The following is a 22,862-nucleotide window of genomic DNA, read 5'->3' as shown; positions in this document are numbered from 1 at the left end:
TTCTCACCTTAAGTACCATGGATCAGTATGAAATAATGAAAATGATTGGGGAGGGATCCTTTGGCAAAGTTTTCTTAGCCCGTGGAAAGGAGGATAATCGACAATGTGTTATCAAGGAAATCAATTTAACAAAGGTAAATTGACATTTTTTTCTGATCCAAAATTTGCTTTTGTGTTGAACATTGGTTTGTATAGCAACAATACTTGTAGTCTGTGGCTGGATCGACATTGCAATATAATTCAGATAAATTTAGATAATCTGCTATTAACTGAATTATGCGAGTCTACACTGCCAGACAATCCAGTTCAAAGCAGTTAATCTGGATTTCATATGGCAGTGTAGAAGGAGCCTAAGAGCCTTTCCACACAGCCATATTTCCCAGAGTATCAAATCAGATAATCCACAATATCTGCTTTGAACTGGGTTATCTGAGACCACACTGCCATATTATCCAGTTCAAAGTAATCTGGATTTTATTTGGCAGTGTAGAAAAGGCTTTAGCCTGCTTCCCTCCCTCAATTAATGTTGCACTTTAATTGTGATTTTTCTCTCAAATGTCATTGCATGATATGGCTCTTTATTATTATTTTATTAAAACATAATAATAATAAATAATAAAAGTTTATTTATACCCCACAAGGGACTCAGACTTACATGAGGCCAAGCCCAACAGCACATCAATAAAACAAAAAGCAATAAACAAAAACAATAAATACTATACAATTAATATAAATCACATATAAACAATAACCAATAAACAGTAACACACAAGGATTTAAAAACATGAGAAACTTGGTATAAAGAGGACGCTGATTTATATATTTAATAAGTAAATAAATAAGAAGCTGAGAGCGACATGCAGGATACCCTAAAACTAGAGCAGGGAATTTTTGGCCTTCACGATGTTGTTATAAATCATCCCTGAAGTCTAATAAGAGTTGTAGTGTGGCATCTGTTTTTTCTCTCCTTGTTAAATGTTTATTACTGTATAAGAGAGAGAGACAGAGACAGACAGGACAGATAGAGAGACAGGTATCTTCAGGTAGTTTCCAACTTTTGGAGACTAGTCCCCAGGGTTTTCTGGAGCTGAGAGTGTATGACTCACCCAAGCTCATCCAGTGGATTTTTATAGCTGAGTGGGAGTTTGAACCCTGGTCTCCAGAGTTAAAGTCTCACACCTCTATGTCCCACAGGTTCTCATATATGTGAAATCTTTGCATGAATATGTGTGTGCACGTTTATGTATAGGTGAGATACTTTAAGTGATAGGGTCTTCTCATTACTGCTATGATGTTCAGTAAGGGAACCGCTTTTTTAAAAATAATAACATTTCCTTGTTTCTAAATTGATATAGATGCCAAGGAAAGAGAAAGAATCATCTCAGAAAGAAGTCACTCTTCTCGCCCGATTGAAGCACCCTAATATAGTTGCCTTCTTCACCTCCCATCAAGGTTAAATCCTGTCTTTTAACTACAAGCAGTCCCTGAGTTTAAAACATCCAACTTACAAACAACTCATAGTTAAGAATGGGGGTGAGACAACAGGATGTGAGAGAAATCTACCCCCCCCCCCCCCCGCTCCCGGAAGAGAAATTCACTCCTGAAAAAGGGATCATGGGGAAAAGGGTCTCCACTGAAGCTTTCTTTCCAATCCTTGCTTCCACAACAAAACTTTTTTTTTTCAAAATCCAGTTTATCACATGGACAGAAAATGAGGTGAAATTTTCTGAACAGGGGCACAGACAGCAAAATGGAGTTATACTTTTAAAATGTACCTGTTCCGATATACAAACAAATTCAATTTAAAAACAAACCTACATAATCTTTCTTGTTTGTAACTTGGGGACTTCCTGTATTTGGTTATTTTGTATAGATTCCTTCCTAAACCCTTTGTTTTTCAGGACTAAAACGTTAAAATATCTGCCCTATTTCTAAAAGGTAGTCTTTGCTACAGCAAGTCTGTGAAATCTTTTGCTTAATAGAACATCAATACTTAGGCCCTTTCTATACTGCCATATAAAATCCAGATTATCGATTTTGAATTGGATTATATGGCAGTATAGACTCACATAATCCAGTTCAAAACAGATAATGTGGATTATCTGATTTGATAATCTGGATTATCTTGCAGTGCAGAAGGGGCCTTACATGAAAATACAGTTAGTTTAGTGGGTTTCTTCTTCAGTGGGAACGAGCAGCTGGATCTAGGCTCTGGAATGATTTGGCACAGGGGTGCTATTGCTTTCCTGAACTTCAAGTTATCCTAATGCCCAAAATCTACAGAACAGAGCCAGTCATCAGAATATGCTTCAGCTGCACTCCACAAAACGAAAATCAGCTTGTTTAGCAAACCTTGCAAATGCTGGTTTATTATCAATAAATGTTTGGCTTTTAAACCTATTCTATATACCCATATATTTGGGGTCACGTAAAACATTCTCAGGTAGAAAAGGGTCATGAGTGGAAAAAGTTTGAAGAAGCCCTGTATTAAATGGCTGAGCACTTTAAAATAGAAAATTAGGCAATATGTTTTAAGAATCAGCTATTCATCAGATTATGGTTTTTGGTTAAGTTTACTATTGCTGTAAAAGCTAACGTCAAAGCAATTAATTTCTATATATATAAATGAAATATTTATTAAAAACCAGATGTACTTTATTGTAGAGAAAAATAGGTTGTACATTATTATGGAATATTGCGATGGAGGCGACCTAATGAAGAGGATTAATATGCAACACGGAGTGCTGTTTGAAGAAGACAAAGTAAGTTTGTGCTCTAAAGAATTTGCATATTTTACTCATATCCATTAAATAATTTATCACGGAAAGAAGATATTGGGACTCCTTCTACACTGACATATAAAATCCAGATTATCTGCTTTGAACTGGATTATATGGCAGTGTAGAAGGGGCCTAGGATGGTGAACTACATACTGGCTTTCGTTTTCTTTTATTAATTGTTCTTGTTGCACTCTGTGATGTATGTTTTAATAATAATATAAATTGAAAATATAATAATATAAGCTGGAAAATAAAGTAATAAGAAAGTGTTGGTTTCTAATATATGTAATGCTTGTGGGACAAAAGTATTTCTTGTTTCTTTGTCAGTGTTGATGTAGAGATTGTCTGGTTTGCCTACTCTGGAACATGCAACATATAATTGTTCCTCTTTAGGAGTCCCTTTCAAATCTATAATACTATATCTGTCATATACATATGTGTGTGTGAATCATATCTATCTATATCTATGGCTGGATGGCTCTTTTTCAGGAGGGCTTGGATTACGTTTTCTTGCCCCGGTGAAGGGAGTTGGACTCGATGGCCTTAAGTATTTTCTGCTGGTCATGGGGGTTCTGTGTGGGAAGTTTGCCCCAATTCTGTCATTGGTGGAGTTCAGATTGTAGGTGTATTATAAATCCCAGCATGTATTATAAATCCCAAATGTCAAGGTCTATTTCCCACAAACTCCAACAGAGTTCACATTTCGGCATATTGAGTATTCGTGCCAAGTTTGATCCAGAATCATCATTGTTTGATTCCATAGTGCTCTCTGGGTGTAGATGAACTACAACTCTAAAACTCAAGGTCAATGCCCCCCAAACCCTTCTAGTGTTTTCTGTTGGTCATGGAAGTCCTGCGTGCCAAGTTTGGTTCAATTCCATCATTGGTGGAGTTCAGAATGCTCTTTGATTGTAGGGTGAACTATAAATCCCAGCAACCACAACTCCCAAGTGACAAAATCAATTTTTTGAGTGATGGCCACTCCTTGGGTTAGTAGGTGTCTTGTGGACACATTTGGCGGCAATTCATCCAGTGGTTTTTGAGTTATGTTAATCCCACAAACCAACATTACATTTTTATTTATATAGATATTCCTTCTGCCATCTCCAACATGGTGATACCTAATACTTTACAAGCTATTTAATATTGTGAATCTCTAGTTTCTTTTCTTCAAGGACTGGGACCATAATATTATTATATTCCCATAACGTCTTGGAAACTTGCCACAGACCAGCAGCCCATACTTTGCATTCTAGCGCTAGGACAACCACTGGACAACCACTTGGACTACTCTTACAATCTGCTATTAGCAGATGAAATAATTGTTGCTGTTTCTAGCACTTAGCCATTCCTAAGCAATTTCAGTGTTTATGTTTTACAAGCTATTGATATTTTATCTTTGTCTATAGATCTTGGGATGGTTTGTGCAAATCTCCTTAGGCCTGAAGCATATACATGACAGGAAGATTCTTCATAGGGATATCAAAACACAGGTAGTACTTGGAGATGGGTTTTCACTTCTGAGTCCTAGAGCTCACCTCCTTTGAACCATTGCATATGTGTTTTCTTTGACTGCAGAACATTTTTCTCAGCAATAATGGAATGACAGCAAAACTTGGAGACTTTGGGATTGCAAGGATGTTGAGCGAGTAAGCATGGCTTCGCTGTATTAATCTCTTTAGTACATGGTCTTCAGGGGGAAAAACACACTGTTCCAGATGATTTAGATATTGAAAGGAACAGAGCATGGATAGGTCTAATTAAGAAATTAATGATAATTAAAGTCTTATTATCATGAGAATATACAGCAGCAAGCAATGGGCTTGTATACCAAATAATGGTTCCTTGTGAAGTTCTGAAATGTTTTCACTTGATTGTTTCCCTTTAAGCCTAAACTTTGTGGGACTGATTAGTTAACAAACCAGAATCTGAAATCAAGGTTTGATCCTCATTGAACTAAACTATTCTTTGAACATGGTGATCGAAACAAAGTTTGGATTGCTTCTTATTGGCTCACTGGCTTTATTGGCAATTTAATATCTTAATTAACTATTTCATTTATCATTATATGTGTTTATATAATTTTTGCATAATGTTTTTATACAAGATGTAAGGTAATTGGTAGGTTATGTTATCATTTTTTTTTCAATTCTTTCGTAGCTGTTGTTTCCTTTTGATAATTTAATTGGTTCGTTTTTGTATTTTTATTTATGAATGTGTTTGGTATTGAATGTTTGCTGTTTTTTCGTTGGAACCCACCCCAATTCCCTTCGGGGAGAAAGTGTGGAATATAAATAAAGATTATTATTATTTGAAACATAACAAGATGAGTCCACAGCAGACACTCTGCTGGCTGTTGTAGTGGATCACACATCGGACACTTCCCAAGTGTCTAGGACTGTGTGATGTATCGGCGAATAATGTGTGCAGATCCCAGTAAGGTGGCCTTCTTCAGCTGGCAGATGGTAATTTGGTCAGTGCCGATTGTGTTTAAGTGCAGGCCAAGGTCTTTAGGCACTGCACCCAGTGTGCCGATCACCATTGGGACCACCTTGATTGGCTTGTGCCAGAGTCTTTGCAGTTAGATTTTTTAAAATCCTCAATATTGTTGTTGTTGTTGTTGTTGTTATTCAGGTTTAGTGTGTGTGTGTGTGTGTTTTAGGAGTTAATTGAATCAGTGTTGTTTTTCTCTATTAATATTTGGGGGCAACTAGGGGACCCAAAGGTCACAGTAATGCAGATATTTTCCTTCAAATACTATAATCTACAAGGAATAGTCCCCCCCCCCCCCCCAATGCAACTGGTTTGTGGTGGCAGGGCATTTCTAGAACTTGATACACGTGGAAGGCATTATTTTAAGCAAGACTGCTTTGTTTTGTTTCCCATGGTCTATAATGAACTGAGCCATCAGAACTCATACTTTTTCTTCATATATAGTTCCTTCCTTCCCCCATCCCAAATTCTTAACAAGGTAAACGTCTTGTTCAATTTTTTAAATCTCTGTTTTCTTTAGCACCATGGAATTGGCACGTACATGTGTAGGAACCCCTTATTATTTATCACCAGAGATATGTGAGAACAAGCCATATAACAATAAAACGTAAGTATTAGAATTTGACTGATTTGTTTAGGTTATATAGTAAAAAGGCACACATAAATATCTAAGAGCCTTATGACTTAATGTGTCTTATGTGACTTTAAATATTTATAGCACTTTCCTTATATGACATTTTCCACTTTAAAAATGTCTCGGCAGTACTCTTATGTTGGTGCTTTATTTATTTTATAAAACCTGTCATTAAGTCCAGTCATGTCCAACTCTGGGGGTTGGTGCTCATCTCCATTTCTAAACCAAAGAGCCGGCACTGTCCATAGACACCTCCAAGGCCATGTGGCCGGCATGACTGCATGGAATGTCATTTATATCAAAAGCATTACATAAAACTTTGTGCTTTGTTGTTGTCATCATGAAAAGGTCATAAACTAGAGGAGTTTTAAAAAGAGCCATCTTTGTCCAATCTACATCAACACACACGTTTTAGCAATAAAGGCAGAGTCCTGTAGAAACTAACTACCTCCAATCTCTTTTATAATGAAAAGTCCCTGTTACTTTATAACATGTTGGTGACATTCAGTTCTCCAGCTGTTTTTGACCTAAAACTCCCAGTGTTCCTCACTATCGACAAACAGATTATGCAAACAGATTGCTGTTTATATGCATATATAAGTAGCAGTTTTTGTAAGAAGATAGACCCTAAAAACTTATGTAAATTTGTGCACGTATCATTGTAAATATTGTACCCTAACATGTATCAGAGTCATCTCTAAGTAGACAAGACTTTAGCCTGTCCCAGAAGTTTTAATGACCCCTTCTACACTGCCATGTAATCCAAATTATCAAAGCGGATAATCCATATTATCTGCTTTGAACTGGGTTATATGGTAGTATAGACTAAGATAACCAAGTTCAGATTAGATAACTTGGATTATCTGCTCTGATAACCTGGATTATCTGGCAGTGTAGAAGTGCCCTCTACTACCATATAATCCTAAAAGAAGCACTCATCTCTAGTCTCTCTGCTCCAGTGCCTTTCTTAATGCATCTGACTCTCTTCTCTGAAGAATAACTTTCAATTTATCCATGGACAGCATAAAAATGTATAACTTTAGCCACCAAATCTGCCTTCATCTTTTGCACAAGGTTGATTTATGCACAAGAAATATACAATATATTCCATTGTTCCATTTAATGAAATGTATTAATTTGAACAAAATATTGTCCTGAATTGAGATGAAAGCTTTTTTTTTTTTTTTGCTTTTCTTTGCTAATTTCTGACTACTTTTTTTCTGTTTTCTTTTATAGAGATATATGGTCTCTTGGCTGTGTGCTGTATGAGCTCTGTACTTTAAAGCACCCCGTAAGTGTGTTGTCAGCCTATGTAGTCTTCTATCATTGAATATAATATTTACCAAGAATACAGATTTACTGACAATAGTAGAAAGATCTGAGATCTTCAATAGATAAGCTTGGTTGGGACACAAAGCAGAGATTTTTCTGCAGCAGCACCTCAGTTGTGGAGCTCATCCTTAAGGAAGATCTGTCTCAGTCCATCCAAACTTTATCAGGTGTTCGGTTGACCCTGACAGACAGGCATTCGGTTGGCCCTGACAAACAAAGCAAAACAAAAATAGTTTTAATTAATAACATAAATCAATACAACTGTGCTTTCAGTATTAGTTTTTCAGATTTGCAGCTATTTAATAGCTATATGTTATTCAGATATGGTGGATATTTATACCCTCTCTCTATATATAAAATGTGGGATTAAGGAATAAGAGGGCATCTCACAGGTGAGCACACCTGAAGATCAAAATATAATCTAGTTGTAGAGTGGAGTGATTGAATGAGTACTGACAAATCCCTATCAAACATTCATTCCATGGGTTTACACTACTCCAGGAGAACAATTGGATGTAGTCCCAGGACTATAACTTCCTAGTTCATCTTTCACTTTCTCTTAGCATTTAAAAATGTTTCTATTTATGTCGGCTCTTCACCATTTTTGATTTTATTTCTTTCTGACAGTTTGAAGGCAACAGTTTACCCCAGCTTGTGCTAAAGATCTGTAGAGGCTATTTTATACCAGTATCTACAAAGTATTCATTTGAGCTAAGAAGTTTAGTATCTCAGTTGTTTAAAATATCTCCAAGAGATCGCCCTTCTATCAACTCCATTTTAAAAAAGCCATTTTTGGAGAAGCAAATAAGGAAGTATTTATCCCCTGAGGTGAGTGGCACCTGTGGCTGAGCGAAGTATACAGAAGTTTAACCCATTTCATTTCCCACTACACTTTTCTCCCATTTCCTCATAAGAAAGTAATGAGACCCACATTGGCTCAGACCAAAAGGCTATTGAGTTGAGTAATATGTTTACACAGTGGTTAGCCACATGTCCCAAAGGGAATCCCACCAGTCGGACAGGAGTTCAGCTGCACCTTCCATCTTATCTTCCCCAACAACTGATATACAGAGGAATACTGCCAATGATAGTGGAGGAGAGATATAGGCATCGTGATTAAAAGGTATTGGTGTATCCATGAATGTATTTAATGCCCCTCTTAGGGCCCTTCTCAGGATTGGATCCCAGGTTTTCTGTTTATCCCAGATTATAAACTCCCTCCCTAGTGGCATCAGATTAGCCCCCTCCTTCCTTACCTTTATGGGAAAACTGAAAACTTGGATGTGGAACCAAGTGTTTGGATAATTGATTAGTGCAATCTGTGAACATGGAATAGTGCAATGATAACTGGAATAGCCTGGACTATGATATTGGAATATGTGTTTTTAATTTTTTTTAGATTGATAAGTTTTTAGCCGGTGTTTTATATATATGTTTTTTATTTGCTGGATATGTATTGTATGCAATGAATGGCATCAAATTGTGCCTTTGTGCGCTGCTCTGAGTCCTCTTCAGGGTATTATTTATTTATTTGTTATTTACAGTATTTGTATACCGCTTTTCTCAGCCTGAGGGGGACTCAAAGCGGTTTACACATAAGTAATGGCAAATTCAATACAAACAATTACAATTATACACTACAATTAGATATAAATCAAGTTAAAAACATCCACAAACAATAAAACAATCATTAAAACAATAAAACAGTCTCGTCCGTCGAATGGCCATTCCAGTCATTGTCGTTCTGAAATGCTGCATAAATTTACTTCTGCTGCCCGAAGGCCTGGTCCCAAAACCATGATCTTGAATTGCGGTGCCCAGAACTGGACACAGTGTTTCAGATGAGAGAACGAGAGGCATCAGAACAGAGAGGCATCATTACTTATTATTTCCCTTGATCTAGGCGCTAGACTCCTACGGATATGATCTGTCACATTTCTTTCTAGATCATGGAGGAAGAATTCAGCCATACTGTTCTCCACCGAAAAAGACCACCGACTTCACAGTCTTCAGGCAAGCTGTTATACAATAAGGCTTATTTTTTTAAAGAGAGCATAATAGTCTGTTAATGTATGTGTGCACTTGTTAAATCCGTTTTAGAACAAAGCACTTGAGATAATTCTCCAGGGCATCCATGGTATGAAGTCCCTTCTACACTGCCACATAACCCAGTTCAAAGCAGATAATCTGGATTTTAATTGGCAGTGTAGAAGGGTCCTGGGGCCCCTTCTATACTGCCATATAATCTAGATTATCAAAGCAGATAATCCACAGATAATCCCAGGGACCACGTCAACTGATCCTCAGGCCTAATCCAAACAGTCATCTTGGTTTTTCAGACTCATGAGCTCGAAAAACCAATAGGGCACCCACTCCCTCCCCTAAAACAACATTTAAAACTGCCCCCCCCCCCCCGCCCCAATCTCTTAGCGTGTCATTTCCTTGTGCCAGGAGGCTCCAAGGAGGCCATTATGGTGATCGGGTAAGTTTTTTTTACAGTTTTCAGGGTTGTTTTGGGGGGCTTTGGGGTGGCTGCATGCTATCCCTATTGGATGTCACGTAGCCACCTTCCCTCCCCTGGAAAAGCGCAGGATTTTTTTTGGGTGGGAATGGAAACAGAAATACATGTCAAAGCGGGTTTAAAAACCTGCTTTAGCACACATTTCTCTACTGTCTGGAAGTGCCCTGATTCTACACTGCCATATTATCCAGTTCAAAGCAGATAATCTGGATTTTATATGGCAGTGTAGAAGGGGCCCGAGAGTGCCTCTGGAGCTGATTGAAGAGTAGTGAAGAGAAGTAGAGGAGAAAAAGGGAGGAAATCATGCAAAATAGGTAGAACACTGGATAACAAATGTTGGATCAAACCTATTATGTTAGTAATAATTATCATTGTATTATTAAATAAGCTTCTAAAGTTCAGAAACAAAGGATCTATGGTCATCATTCTCCAAAAATCAAGATGGAAATGCTTCCCAGAAAAGAACTGTTGCATCAAAATGAATGGAAATTTCCCTCAAGGATCCAGGATCCCATTAGCCAGGTAATGGGCAAAAAACCCTCATTATTGATTGGTGATTGCATTATTTGCAAAACACATCTCTGGGGAGCCTGTGATCACCATTACCAGCAACCACATAATCACAGCAACTATCATTCAATCTACTGTTCTGGTGTGTTGTGGATTTCTAATTGACCATTATTACTGAAATAAGTGAGGGGGAGGCTAGGAGAGGCGAGGGCCTGTGCTATGGGTGTCATTTCCCACCATTAGAAATAGTAAGCCAAGAGGCTGAAGGGCTTTTGTGGGATGAGAGAAGACAATGGAATTTGTGGAAACATAAATATCTGAATGTTCAGCAAAACACTGAACACACTATATGCAGCAGAAACTAACACAATGTGTGTGTTAGATCACATTCAGATCCATGCTTTCCTAGTTTCTACAGTCCTGGATGACTATCATTAGGCCAGGAAGGGAGATATGCTAATAATATGATGAATAAAATGTATACCAATTTAGGTTTAGTGAACTAGATTGGTTGTTTTATGATTTTCATAAATATTGTCTGCTTCCAGCCCTGGGATCCTAAGTTAAAGATGTGCAAAAAACCAGAAGATGCCAGAATGTGTGGTGACTATGAACATTATTATGTGAAACTGGAAAACTTGCAGAGGAGACCCTTGGTGCAGGATAATGGTCCTCGCATTGGCCAAAGGATGGACGAGTTTTATAAGCAGAAAGGACAAGAGCTGCCACCACCCCCACCTCATTGGTAGCAATGCTTAATTAATTGTTTTAATTGTTGTTTTACTTTTTAATATTTTGATTGTACTGTGGTTGTTTTTATGATGCTAGCATCGTATGATGCTTTTGTTAGGCTGCCCTGAGTCGGGGGGAGAAGGGTGGGGTCTAAATATAGGAAATAAATAAATAAATACTTGACGTGAATTTGAATGGATAATCTCTTTATTCTGATTTAGGACCCTTCCACACAGGCCTATATCCCAGTATATTAAGGCAGAAAATCCCACATTATTTGAGTGTGGACTCAGATAACCCAGTACAAAGCAGATATTGTGGGATTTCCTGCCTTGATATACTGGGATATAGAGCTGTGTGGAAGGGCCCATGGAAGTTCCTGACTTTATGTTGTTGTTGTTTTGTCGTGTCAGGAGCGACCTGAGAAACTGCAAGTCACTTCTGGTGTGAGAGAATTGGCCGTCTGCAAGGACGTTGCCCAGGGGACGCCCAGATGATTTGATGTTTTATCATCCTTGTGGGGGGCTTCTCTCATGTCCCCGGATGAGGAGCTGGAGCTGATAGAGGGAGCTCATCCACCTCTCCATGGATTCGAACCTGCGATCTGTCGGTCTTCAGTACTACCGGCACAGGGGTTTAACCCACTGCGCCACCGGGGGCTCTCTGACTTTATGTGATTACATTAGATTAATTTAACTCCAGGTCCTCAGTTCTTGATTTTCTGTACAATTCCCTACAGTCTTATATGTTCAAGTATCAATTCGTTCTGGTGTTCTTCTTCAGTTTGAGAGTGCAACATAGATTGCAAAATGTGAGGTATCATCTTGAAAATCCACTGTTCAGATAGTTAGCATAAATAATTAAAAAGCTATATCTGGGAAAAATAGATTATGACCATCTCTACTCAGAGGTAGGACTCCTTGTCTTCAGTGGGACCTGCTCCCAGCAATTCATTTTAGGATACCAGACTTGATATCGTGTTTATTTTAGTGAAAGTTTACTGTGGGAAATCACCAGTGAAACTTAAAATGCCATACCCGTCCTATTTATGTTCTCACTGAATTTTATGTTGTATATCTTAGGCCTGCAGAATATCTCCAAAGACGGTACAATGCCCAGCAGTACAAGTTAAAAGTACAAAAACAACTTGTAAGCATTTTTAGTAGAAATTAATTTTCAATTGTTAGTTGTTTGAAAATTGTAGATGAGCATTTTTAAAAAGTATTATTATGAAAAAAGCATTCCAAGTCTAACCTTCTATGCATTTTATTTCTCTTTTTAATAGGGTTATCTTAGAAAGAAATGAACATTTTATTTCAATTGCCACACATGTATTTCTCAATTGTTTCACATTTCAACAGGGGTTGCGCCCATCTTCAGCTGATCCCCATTATGATCAGATGCAGAAGCAGGAGATGAAAGACAAGCAGCTCAAAGACTATCAAAAAGCTCTTGCTCAAAAAAATGAACTGAAAGAACAGGTAAGAAAGGATAACATTATGGGAAGGATCATATGAGCATTGCAGTTGAATATGAGCTGAAGAAACCATGCAAGAAGTAATTCCTATGTAAATGAAGCTTGTAACAATCACTACTCAACCAGCTAGTTAGAAACTTTTTCATAGGGGCCTTCTAAACTGCCATATAATCTAGATTATCAAATCAGATAATCCACATGATCTGCTTTGAACTGGATTATATGATTCTACATTGCCATATAATCCAATTCAAAGTAGATAATGTTATGTGGCAGTGTGGAAGGGGCCTCAGTGAGATCTGTTTCTGGCTCGGTACATTGTGTTTTATGTAATTTAACATATTTTAAATAGCTTTAACTATATTTTTAATACCATGTTTAACTTTATGTTAATGTTTGTGTGCTTTGAGTTTTAATTTGCACATTATCTGATTTTTAGTGTTTACTACTATCAGTCTACTTTGGGAGAAGAAGCAGGAAATAAATAGTACCAGTATTACTGCTTCTAATAGACTTAGGCTGGATCTATACTGCCCTATAAGTTTCTGAATACTAATTATTTTCTTTGAACTAGATTATATGGGTCTACACTACCATATAGTCCAGTTCAAAACAGATAATCTGGATTCAGAAACTGGATTATAGACCAGTATAGAATCCTGGAATCATAGAGTTGGAAGAGACCTCATGGGCAATCCAGTCCAACCCCCTGCCAAGAAGCAGGAAAACTGCATTCAAAGAACCCCCGACAGATGGCCGTCCAGCCTCTGTTTAAAAGCCTCCAAAGAAGGAGATGGGGCTTTAGGAGCGTGCTGTTACTGAACATGTTACCAGTGCAGCATGTATTGTTTGTAGAAATGTCTCTGTTTAAAATCCAATAATATTTAACAGGAATACTTACAACAACTGGAGAAAATTCGTCAGCAGTATCATAGCGAAATGAATGAAATTAAACTCAAAGCAGAAGCACTAGAGGTAAATGTCCATGCATCTCTCTCATACCACAGTTTTCTACATTTCTCTTTTTTGTTGCTTTTAAAATTGCAGAATTTAAAAAATTCCTACATAATTCTAGGCTTTGTAGTTTAGTGAGGCTGTTAAAGGCTTCTCCCTGAACTACAAACCCCAGAATTTTGCAGGAGGCAGCAACCAGATTTTAACTGGATTTTTTTCTCTGTTGTGATGAGGCCCTTATTAGTTCTATAGATCATTCAGTTATAATTTAAATTATAACTTTTTGTATGAATGTACCTATATGTGTATTTATCTCCACAATATAACCCCCTTAATGCTATTTGAATGGCCCAGCACCTTTATGAACATAAAATAGCATTTCCAAAAATATGGAAATGAAATATGGAAATATTTTAAGTTTGGAAAAAAGAGCATGAATGTGATTCTTGGGTGTTCAAAAATTTTGAGAAATTATGGGAGATGGCTTCAAGACCCTGAAATATCCCTCCTCTGATTTTTGTGGAATAGATTTTGGGTTACATCAACTTATTAAAAAAACATTAGCCCATGATTATCATTGTAGGAATTACCTTTGCACACAAAAGAATGTATCCTTAGTTAAAAAAAATTATCTGAAGAGAAAAAGTTTGTGCTTGAGCTGGAACCAAATTTGGAATGTAACACATCTGATGAAAGCCACTTTGATTCTCCTTGTGGAGAGAAAAAGTGGGGTATAAATAAACATAACAAGAAGAGTAAACTCTACCAGAATTGGACTCATATTGTGTTCCTTATGAGTAATTTTCTCATTATACATGAAATATGCATTCATGTTGAGTCAGAATGTCTTGGGGAAAATAATTCAAATGTGGGATAGCCATGTTGACCAGATTATTAATTCCTACATCCATGTTGTGGTAATATCTTTATTAGGCCAACTAAAAACCATACAACTTTCCTGTTACGTCAGCTCCACTGGCTGCCCGTCTGCCACCGAGCACAATTCAAAGTGCTGGCTTTAGCCTATAAAGCCCTAAATTGTTCCGGCCCATCTTATCTGTCCGAACGCATGCACACTCCCCCCCCCCCCCCGCCAATGAACCAACTCATAGGGTAAAATAGCCTGTGGAGGCTCTGATCTCAGCTCCACCTCGTTCACAGGTGCAGCTGGTGGGGACAAGGGACAGGGCTTTCTCAGTGGTGGCCCCACAGCTATGGAACTCCCTCCCCAGTGAAATCAGGTCGGCTCCTTCCCTCCTGACCTTCAGAAGGCAAATAAAAACATGGCTCTGGGATCAAGCCTTTGACCAATAGTGCAGTGCAATAGTGATAATGGAAAATGGCAATTGAGACGGTTTTTGACTATGATTTCGGATTGCATGTTTTTAAGAATGTGTTTTAATCTCTATATGGCTTTTAAATCTATGTTTTTAATATATATGTTTATTTTTTATATGTTGATGATATGGCATCATATTGTTGCCTTGTGTAAGACTGCTCTGAGTCACCTTCGGGGTGTGAAGGGCGGGGTATAAATACTGTAAATAAATAAAAAGACATGCAATTCTCTAAGCACACATTTAAAAATGTGGTCTGAAAGCTTGCTCTAATAGTAGACTTACCACAGTATGTATTGACAAAACATTGCATACCATTTTCATTATTTCAGTAATGTCCTTTAATTTTAAGATTCTGAATCCTGTAGACGTCATTAATATGAAAAATGCAGAGGGAAATGAATTCTAAAAATACTGATGAATTAATCTGCTAAAACTAAAAAAAAACCTCATCTTTCTTGTTGTTGCTACCTTCAAAAAGCATAAAAACTTAAAGGACAAAACCTATCTTGTGAAACAGAGAAACTCTGAGGACCTTCCTGCTTCCAAAGAAGATATTTCTGAAGGAAAAGATGAAGCATTCCAGGTACTGCAGGAAAAGATAAAGCATTCCGCATGCATACAGGACAAATTAATGGTATAAAATGAGAGCTGAGTTGTTTACTGTGATAACTTGGAAAGAACAAAGCAGTGTTGTTGCTGTGGTACTTTACATTTGCAAATAAGGTATTTGGAGTTGTATCCATCTGTGAGCAAAATGGACACAATTTGTGAAACTGATCTCTTCCCACATACACTCTCAAATTGGCTCTGAAAGAAGTGTCCAGGACAGATTTGGAGGGAGAATTGAGGATATCAGGAAAAAAAATCATAGACTAAATCCCTGTCCATAACTGGAAGGTTACTTCGTGTTGGTTGACTGGAATTCAGCTCCCTATAAAATGCTAAATTGTACAGTTGGATTAATTTGACCTAAATTTTGTAAAAGCCCTTTCTTTGTTTTGAATCAGCTATAAGGTTGAGGGCTTGATTTTCTATCCTTGTACACAAAAATAAAATATGAGTCTGCTATACAGATTTAGATGTATATACAAATCTGTAACAACAATGTCCTTTCTTCTCATCCAGGATATTGAGCAAAATTTGAAACAGATTGGATTGCAAAAATGCCAGGAGGAAAACATACTGGAAGTGAAGCACAAAGCAAAGGTTTGCAATCAATATATTTTATTTGTATTCTTTTTCTATTTATTTCATTTTAAGTGCCAGCCCCTCTTTTGAAAAAAAAATACGGATGTTTTTGAACTTGGGGTTTCAGGCAGCTCTTTGGCTGACAGTATTTGCCAGACGTGTGGTTGTTGAGGGCATTCCTTCTTAACCTCTTCTTCATGAATTTCCTGTAATTTCACTCACGCTTTTCCTCCAAGGCTCCAAGCTCAAGAAAAGGGGGATATGGGAACACAGTTGGGAATTGTTGCTACTCACCATTCAGCCAGAACAATGATGGTCAAGTCATTGCATACCCATCTGGATACATTTTTGTGTGTGTCAGGAGCAATTTGAGAAACTGCAAGTCACTTCTGGTGTGATAAAATTGATCGTCTGCAGTGATGTTGTCCAGGGAATGCTGGAGTTGAATTGCATACGATATGCTGAATATACTCGAGTATAAGTCAAGTTTTTCAGCCCCTTTTTAGACTGAAAAAGCCCCCTTGGCTTATACTTGAGTCAAAGTTATTTATTATTTTACTCTGTTGTTATTGTTGTTGTTGTTGTTGTTGTTGTTGTTATTATTATATCTATTATTTTACTCTATTGTTACATTTACATTATTTTACTCTATTGCTATTATTATTATTACATTTATTATTTATTTTATATTTACATTATTTTACTCTATTGTTATTATTATATTTATCATTTTCTCTATTTATTATTGTTATTATTACATTTATTAGTTTACTCTATTATTACATTTATTAGTTTACTTTATTATTTCTGTGATTATTACATTTATTATTTTACTCTCTTTATTATTATTGGAAGGATACATAAGCACATTTACATTGAAAAAGGTTAGAATAATGGTTTAATCTTATCTTAAATTAATTTTATCTTAAATTACAGTTTTATGTAAATATTCAAAAACATTTCACCTACTGATGCCTCAATTAATGTAATTTTATTGGTATCTATTTTTATTTTGAAATTTACCATTAGCTGTTGCATTTCTCACCCTCAGCTTATACTCCAGTCAATACGTTTTCCCAGTTTTTTGTGGTAAAATTAGGTGCCTCGGTTTATTTTCGAGTTGGCTTATAATTGAGTATATACTGTAAGACCTATGTGATTATTTTATTTTATTTTTTTCAGGGAGGTGTGACATTTCAGATTGATCTAAAAGCTGATGTCCCAAATGTAAGCAACATCCAGGAAGAGAAAGAGGTATAATATTTTTGGGTGTTGTGATCTGTTGGGAGTGGATGAGCATTGCATTTGAACTGGATTATATGGCAGTGTAGACTCATAATCCAGTTCAAAGCAGGTAATTTGGATTATCTGCTTTGATAATATGGATTATATAGCAGTGTAGATCAAGCCTTAGATGTGTCCTTCATTTGGGAAAATGGGGTAGTCTGTATATCCAGACAGTGTTTGTGTTTATTGGCTCATCTGAGTTTCCAGCTTCTAATATTCTTAAATTACTTTTCAAAAGATTGCTATGAACTTGTAAGGTTCATTCTCTGTGTGAGATTTTCTTTCTTCTGAAATAAAATTTAGAAAGGCTTGAGAGTTGACAAAGTAAGTTCAAGCCCTGTTCAGGTTCTGGCGAAGAGCATATCTGTGATACAGTCCCAAACTAAAGATTAGATTTGGTTTATCATGTTCATGTAGAACTTTTACTCTGCTTATTTCCCACTAAAGAAACAACTTAATTAAACAATTGAATAAGTTCTGATTGTGGAGCCTTCTGTTTGATTTCAGGATCACGATAAACTTAATGACACTTTGACTTTTGAAGCTGGAGAAAACCTTAAGAAAAATATGTCGAACAGCTATGATAATAACATAGATAAAGCATTGGAAGAATTGTGCTATTGGGAAATAGGTATGCTTCTTGAAATCACTATCTTTGTTTGTATGTTATGCTTAATTTAATTATTAATTAATATTGATTACTAATTGCACTTCTGGTCTGAAGCTCATAATATATTAACCTGTATTGCTGAGAGTGTATTCATATAACTGTGTAGGTTTTCTTCTTTGACCATAAAATGCTCTGTAGTATTAGAAAAGTCCACATGTATTGTCAAAGGCTTTCATTGCTGGAATCACTGGGTTGCTGTGAGTTTTCCGGGCTGTATGGCCATGTTCCAGAAGCATTCTCTCCTGACATTTTACCCACATCCTCAGAGGTTGTGAGGTCTGTTGGAAACTAGGCAAGTGAGGTTTACATATCTGTGGGATGTCCAGGGTGGGAGAAAGAACTCTTGTCTGTTTGAAGCAGGTGTGAATGTTGCAATTGGTCATCTTGATTAGCATTAAATAGCCTTGCAGCTTCAAAGCCTGGCTGCTTCCTGCCTGGGGGAATCCTTTGTTGAGAGGTGTTAGCTGGCCCTGATTGTTTCATGTCTGGAATCCGCGTTTTCTGAGTTTAAGTGTATCATTTCACTTTGGAAGAGGTGGGATTTGCAGATTATTTTTTGCATGGTCTGCCAGACCTCATAACCTCTGAAGAAGCCTGCCATAGATGTGGGTGAAATGTCAGGAGATAATGCTTCTGGAATATGGCCATACAGCCCAGAAAACTCACAGTAACCCAGTCCATATGTAATTTCTGTAGATGAGTTGCGAAATATTATTAGGATAAGAGGAAATAGCAATGCCAGTTCTAATGAAAATGAGATAATGTGGCTTCTTTTCAAAGGAAATTTATGCTGAATTTTATCTTGAATTTTATCTTCCAAAATAAACCACAGTTGCATTCATTGGCCATATATGCAAAATAGTGAGTATCTCAACCACAACCATATGGTTTTTAAAATCTAGATGCTGACAATGAAGATGATGCCCCAGTAAACAGAAAACACTGGAAAGCTTCAGCTCCACAGACTCTTTTGAATCTTCTCAAAAATGCAGATATAACCTCAGTATGTCCTACTATGGAAGAAGGTGATGATTGTGGGAATGTTCCTGTGCTTATATTGAGTAAATAGAGTTTGGGGCCTCACTGTGTGCCTGTTGATGTACTGATATGTACAGTACAAAGGACATTTCAGAATGGTACTCCAGTTTGATCTGAAATAGTTTCCTAAAATGTGAAGTAGGCATCTTAAATAGCTTATGGGCATGTGCTAAGTGGGAGGATATATAGTTTTTTCTCCCTGGTCATATGGCTTGTAGCTTGCTCAACATAGGTTGCTTAAGGAATAACATCATTTACACATAGCATTTTTTTAGCAAATGTACACTAATATTGTGCCAACCGACAGTGAGTGAATCTTTTTTCTTTTCAGTTGGTCAGGGGGTCATACTGCCTTTAGACCTCCCTGAAAATAGGAGAAAATGGAGCCAGGAATCTCCTGGGACACTAATGAATATGTTGGCAGAAGCTGAATGTTCGAGTGACACTTTGTGCCCAGCTGAAGAGCCAAGTAAGTGATTGGTTGCACACTTACTGCTTGATAGTCACTCTTGAGACTTAGTTGTATTTACAGTCAGCTCTCCACATTTACTGAGGTAAGGGGCACAGGACCCCCATAAAAGTGAAAATCCGGGATAGGTGTTTCTTGAAGAACACCTATCTAAGAATGTCCAGGTCTTCCAGCCCTTCCACTGGAAGCTGACCACTGAATCACATTGCAGGGTTTAAAGATTCTGGGAATTGTATTCCCTCTAGAAATCTCTTAAGTTTTCCAGTATGACTGGAGGAAGTTGACCATAGCAATCACAGTGAAGGACCTAGCAATTCCTACAGAGAACATTTTTAAGCAAGTTTGTGAACAATTGTTAAAATCACAAATGAGGAGGGCCTACATTGCAGTTGCACAACAAATACAATAATAAGGGAGCTGTATGAGAAGCCTTAATCCAACTATGTAATACGATTTTTGTTCCTGGGTCATAAATGTCATTTCCTAACTGGTTGTATCACAAAAACATGGGAAAGTCTTATTATACTGCAAAATGTTGATTTTTGCTGTACGCACAAAAGGTTAAAATGGTTAAAAATGACATATTGAAAGGTTAAAAACAAAGTTTGTGGAGTATAATAACTGCTTTCAAAGTAAGTAGTTGCACAATTAAACAAGAAATGACACTTTCAAACCAGGGACAGAAAATATTTCAGATTTTTTAAATATAGTGGTATTAGTCCCAATCAAATCACATTCATTCAGTGGGTGAATAAATCTAGTTGAGATTTGTCTGGAGCAGAAGGAAGGGAGGAGGTATTGGGCATCCCTTAATACCGATGAATGGAAACTCCACTTTTTCTTAACATTGATTTAGCTGCTTCAGGTTTATGCAGTACAACAGCATTTGGAGGCAATTATTCTTACCCCTGGTCTGTAGCTTCTCAAATAAATTAATCAATCAACGTTGCCCAAATTGTTGTGTGGGGACTGATGAGTGGGTCACTTCTAAACCTTTGGACTCTAAAAGGTCACCACAGTCCACCTGTGAATGGGCAAAGCAGCAGGTAAACTTTTCATCCTCCAACAGGATTTTATTTGTGAAATGTTAACTATGTCCACTCTTCTCTACTCTTCCTTATGTTCGCAGTGCTTAGTGTTACAAAACACAGTCAAATTAACTAGGTAAAATATTTTCCTTTTCAGCTAAGACAATAAACCCCCAGAATCCCCCAAAAGAGGAAGCTGATTTGGCCACGGCTTCTGATGTCGAAGTGGATGAAGGCAGACTTGATCCAAGATCTGATGATGATGACACGTAAGTCTATACATCCATTTTCTGTTTGATCTTTTGTTTTGCCACAATATTTTTGGTTGAAAATACTGTGGTTGAATTAGTTGAATTAGTCTGCAGTGCCTTTCATTATCCTTGATTCATGTTTTGGGTGCTGCGTTTGGTGCTCCCTATGTAGACTTGTCCACAGCTGTATGGTAAGTGGCCAGCTAACACCTCTCAACAAAGGATTCCCCCAGGCAGGAAGTAGCCAAGCTTTAAAACTGCAAGGCCATTAAATACTAATCAAGGTGGCCAATTGTAACATTCACACCAGCCTCAAACAGACAAGAGTTCTTTCTCCCACCCTGGACATTCCACAGATATATAAACCTCACTTGCCTAATTTCCAACAGACCTCACAGCCTCTGAGGATGCCTGCTATAGATGTGGGTGAAACATCAGGAGAGACTGCTTCTGGAACATGGCCATACAGCCTGGAAAACTCACAGCAAACCAAAGGAATAGCCATCACTCACTGTTCTTAGCCATTTCAAATACAAAGTGAACCTCCTTTCCTACAGGCTAGATTAATAGATTGATTGAAATTGCATAGAGGTGTTTTGTATGAACACCAGGAATGCTTCCATTATGTCTTCTTGCATGGCAGGAAGCTGGTCCAGATGACCCTTGTGGTCTCTTCCAACTCCAGGTGTCTATGTGCATTGATAATGGACTACTTGTTTTCCCTTTATGGCTGTTGGTGAAGAATGTATGTCACCGTCATTACAAGAATTGGAGCACACATTGGCTTTATACAGTTTCTAAAGAGGTATCTGTGTTAGCCAGGAGTCCTGTCAGACTTTAAAGACTGCCAGTGTGATTATATTGTAGACCACAGTTCAGAGTGTAATAAATATGTTGGCTTGTGAGTTGCCCAGGACTCCTAAGTGGTAGAAGTGGTAAGAATTCTGAAGCTTTGCAAGGAAACTGTGTAAAGTCCATCATGAATAGATTAACCCACCCCGAGATTTTCAGAATAATTTTGAAAAACATCTTCCCTAGTTTGAGAATTGAAAAAAAATGATAATACTGAAGAAAACCCATTTTCTCTTATTAATTATATAGAAACTTTGAAGAATCTGAAGATGAATTGAGGGATGAGCTGGTAGAATCCCTGGAAAAAATGGTAACCTCTCTAGAAGAAGAGATCTCTAAAGCTCCTGTTGAATCAACAGAGGGAAATGAAGTGAAAAAGGAAAATGAGACTCCAAGTGAACCTAGAGATCCTGATGTCAGTTTGGATAACAATGAGGCTAGAGAGAAACAGGAAGGAGCAATCAGTTAACACTGTTTTTGTTAATACTTTTAAGAATGAAAAGCAAACAATGGCATCCATGTTAAAGGTTCAACATTTAGGAATCAAGTGCCTCTTGTAGAAAGACCATTCATTATTTAGCAGTTAATCAAATAGAAATGGTACTCCAGTTGAGAATAGTAGTTACACTACTACTTAGTTATTTTAAGCTCAGTATTGATCAAAATGCATAGCTGGGACTTGTCTTTTTTGTTTTGTTTGTAAATCTTCCCTAAAGCTTGCCATATTTCTATTTATTTAGTGGGGCCACCATAGTTGGGACTAAACTGGATTTAGATCTCTGCATGAGACATTACTTTTATTAACTTCACAATGCCTTTATATAGAAAATTTGTGTTCCTCGCCTTTCTATTTAACAGTGGCTTTGTGTTATTTTTCACTCCCAACTATTCTGTAAAGACAATCAGTAGGCATGTGCAATCCATGGTTCTAAAGTACTGTACTTACAAAACTAAAGTTCTGGTTGTGAATACTAGGGGGCGCTGGTGCTTTGCTTCTACAGTGTTGCTAAAGTTCTGGTGGTGAAAATTTTAGAACTCTAACAAAACTTTTAAAATATCATTATTGGTGATTTTTATGACAGAACCTATTACGAACTGACATTTATAATGAAATTTTGAAAGTTGTGTTAGAGTTCTGAAAGTTTCACCACCAGAACTTTAGCAACACTGTAGAAGCAAAGCACCAGGGCTCCCTATTTTCACCACCAGAACTTTAGTTTTGTAAGTACTTTAGAACCATTTAGAACCATAGATTGCACAGGCCTAGTATTCAGATATTTATTAATGGGAACATCTGTTGAGTCTG

At 37.2% G+C, this 22,862-nt stretch overlaps 1 protein-coding gene across 1 annotated transcript; it reads left to right on the top strand.

Annotated features, from left to right (window-relative positions):
* Positions 1–22,588, top strand: NEK5 (NIMA related kinase 5). The gene is made up of 22 exons (XM_060786812.2): positions 1–134; positions 1,356–1,452; positions 2,665–2,762; positions 4,190–4,273; positions 4,359–4,429; positions 5,794–5,880; positions 7,144–7,198; positions 7,867–8,067; positions 9,186–9,252; positions 10,149–10,282; positions 10,819–11,015; positions 12,085–12,151; positions 12,364–12,483; positions 13,371–13,454; positions 15,252–15,356; positions 15,899–15,979; positions 17,144–17,215; positions 17,756–17,879; positions 18,821–18,943; positions 19,288–19,425; positions 20,611–20,722; positions 21,806–22,588. Exons 1-22 carry the CDS (start codon positions 18–20, stop codon positions 22,023–22,025), a joined length of 2,454 nt encoding a protein of 817 aa, XP_060642795.2. The 5' UTR covers positions 1–17; the 3' UTR covers positions 22,026–22,588.
* Positions 22,589–22,862: the final 274 nt, after the last annotated feature.

The sequence above is a fragment of the Anolis sagrei genome, chromosome 1 (assembly GCF_037176765.1).
Source record: "Anolis sagrei isolate rAnoSag1 chromosome 1, rAnoSag1.mat, whole genome shotgun sequence".
NCBI classification, from domain to species: Eukaryota; Metazoa; Chordata; class Lepidosauria; order Squamata; family Dactyloidae; genus Anolis; species Anolis sagrei.
This window is presented reverse-complemented; position numbering and strand designations above follow the sequence as displayed.

Coding starts and splice junctions, on each gene's coding strand:
- NEK5 (XM_060786812.2), top strand. CDS start 18: ATGGATCAGTATGAAATAATGAAAATGATTGGGGAGGGATCCTTTGGC. Junction 4,430..5,793: donor ATTGCAAGGATGTTGAGCGA/GTAAGCATGGCT, acceptor TGTTTTCTTTAG/CACCATGGAATTGGCACGTA. Junction 17,216..17,755: donor ACATCCAGGAAGAGAAAGAG/GTATAATATTTT, acceptor GTTTGATTTCAG/GATCACGATAAACTTAATGA.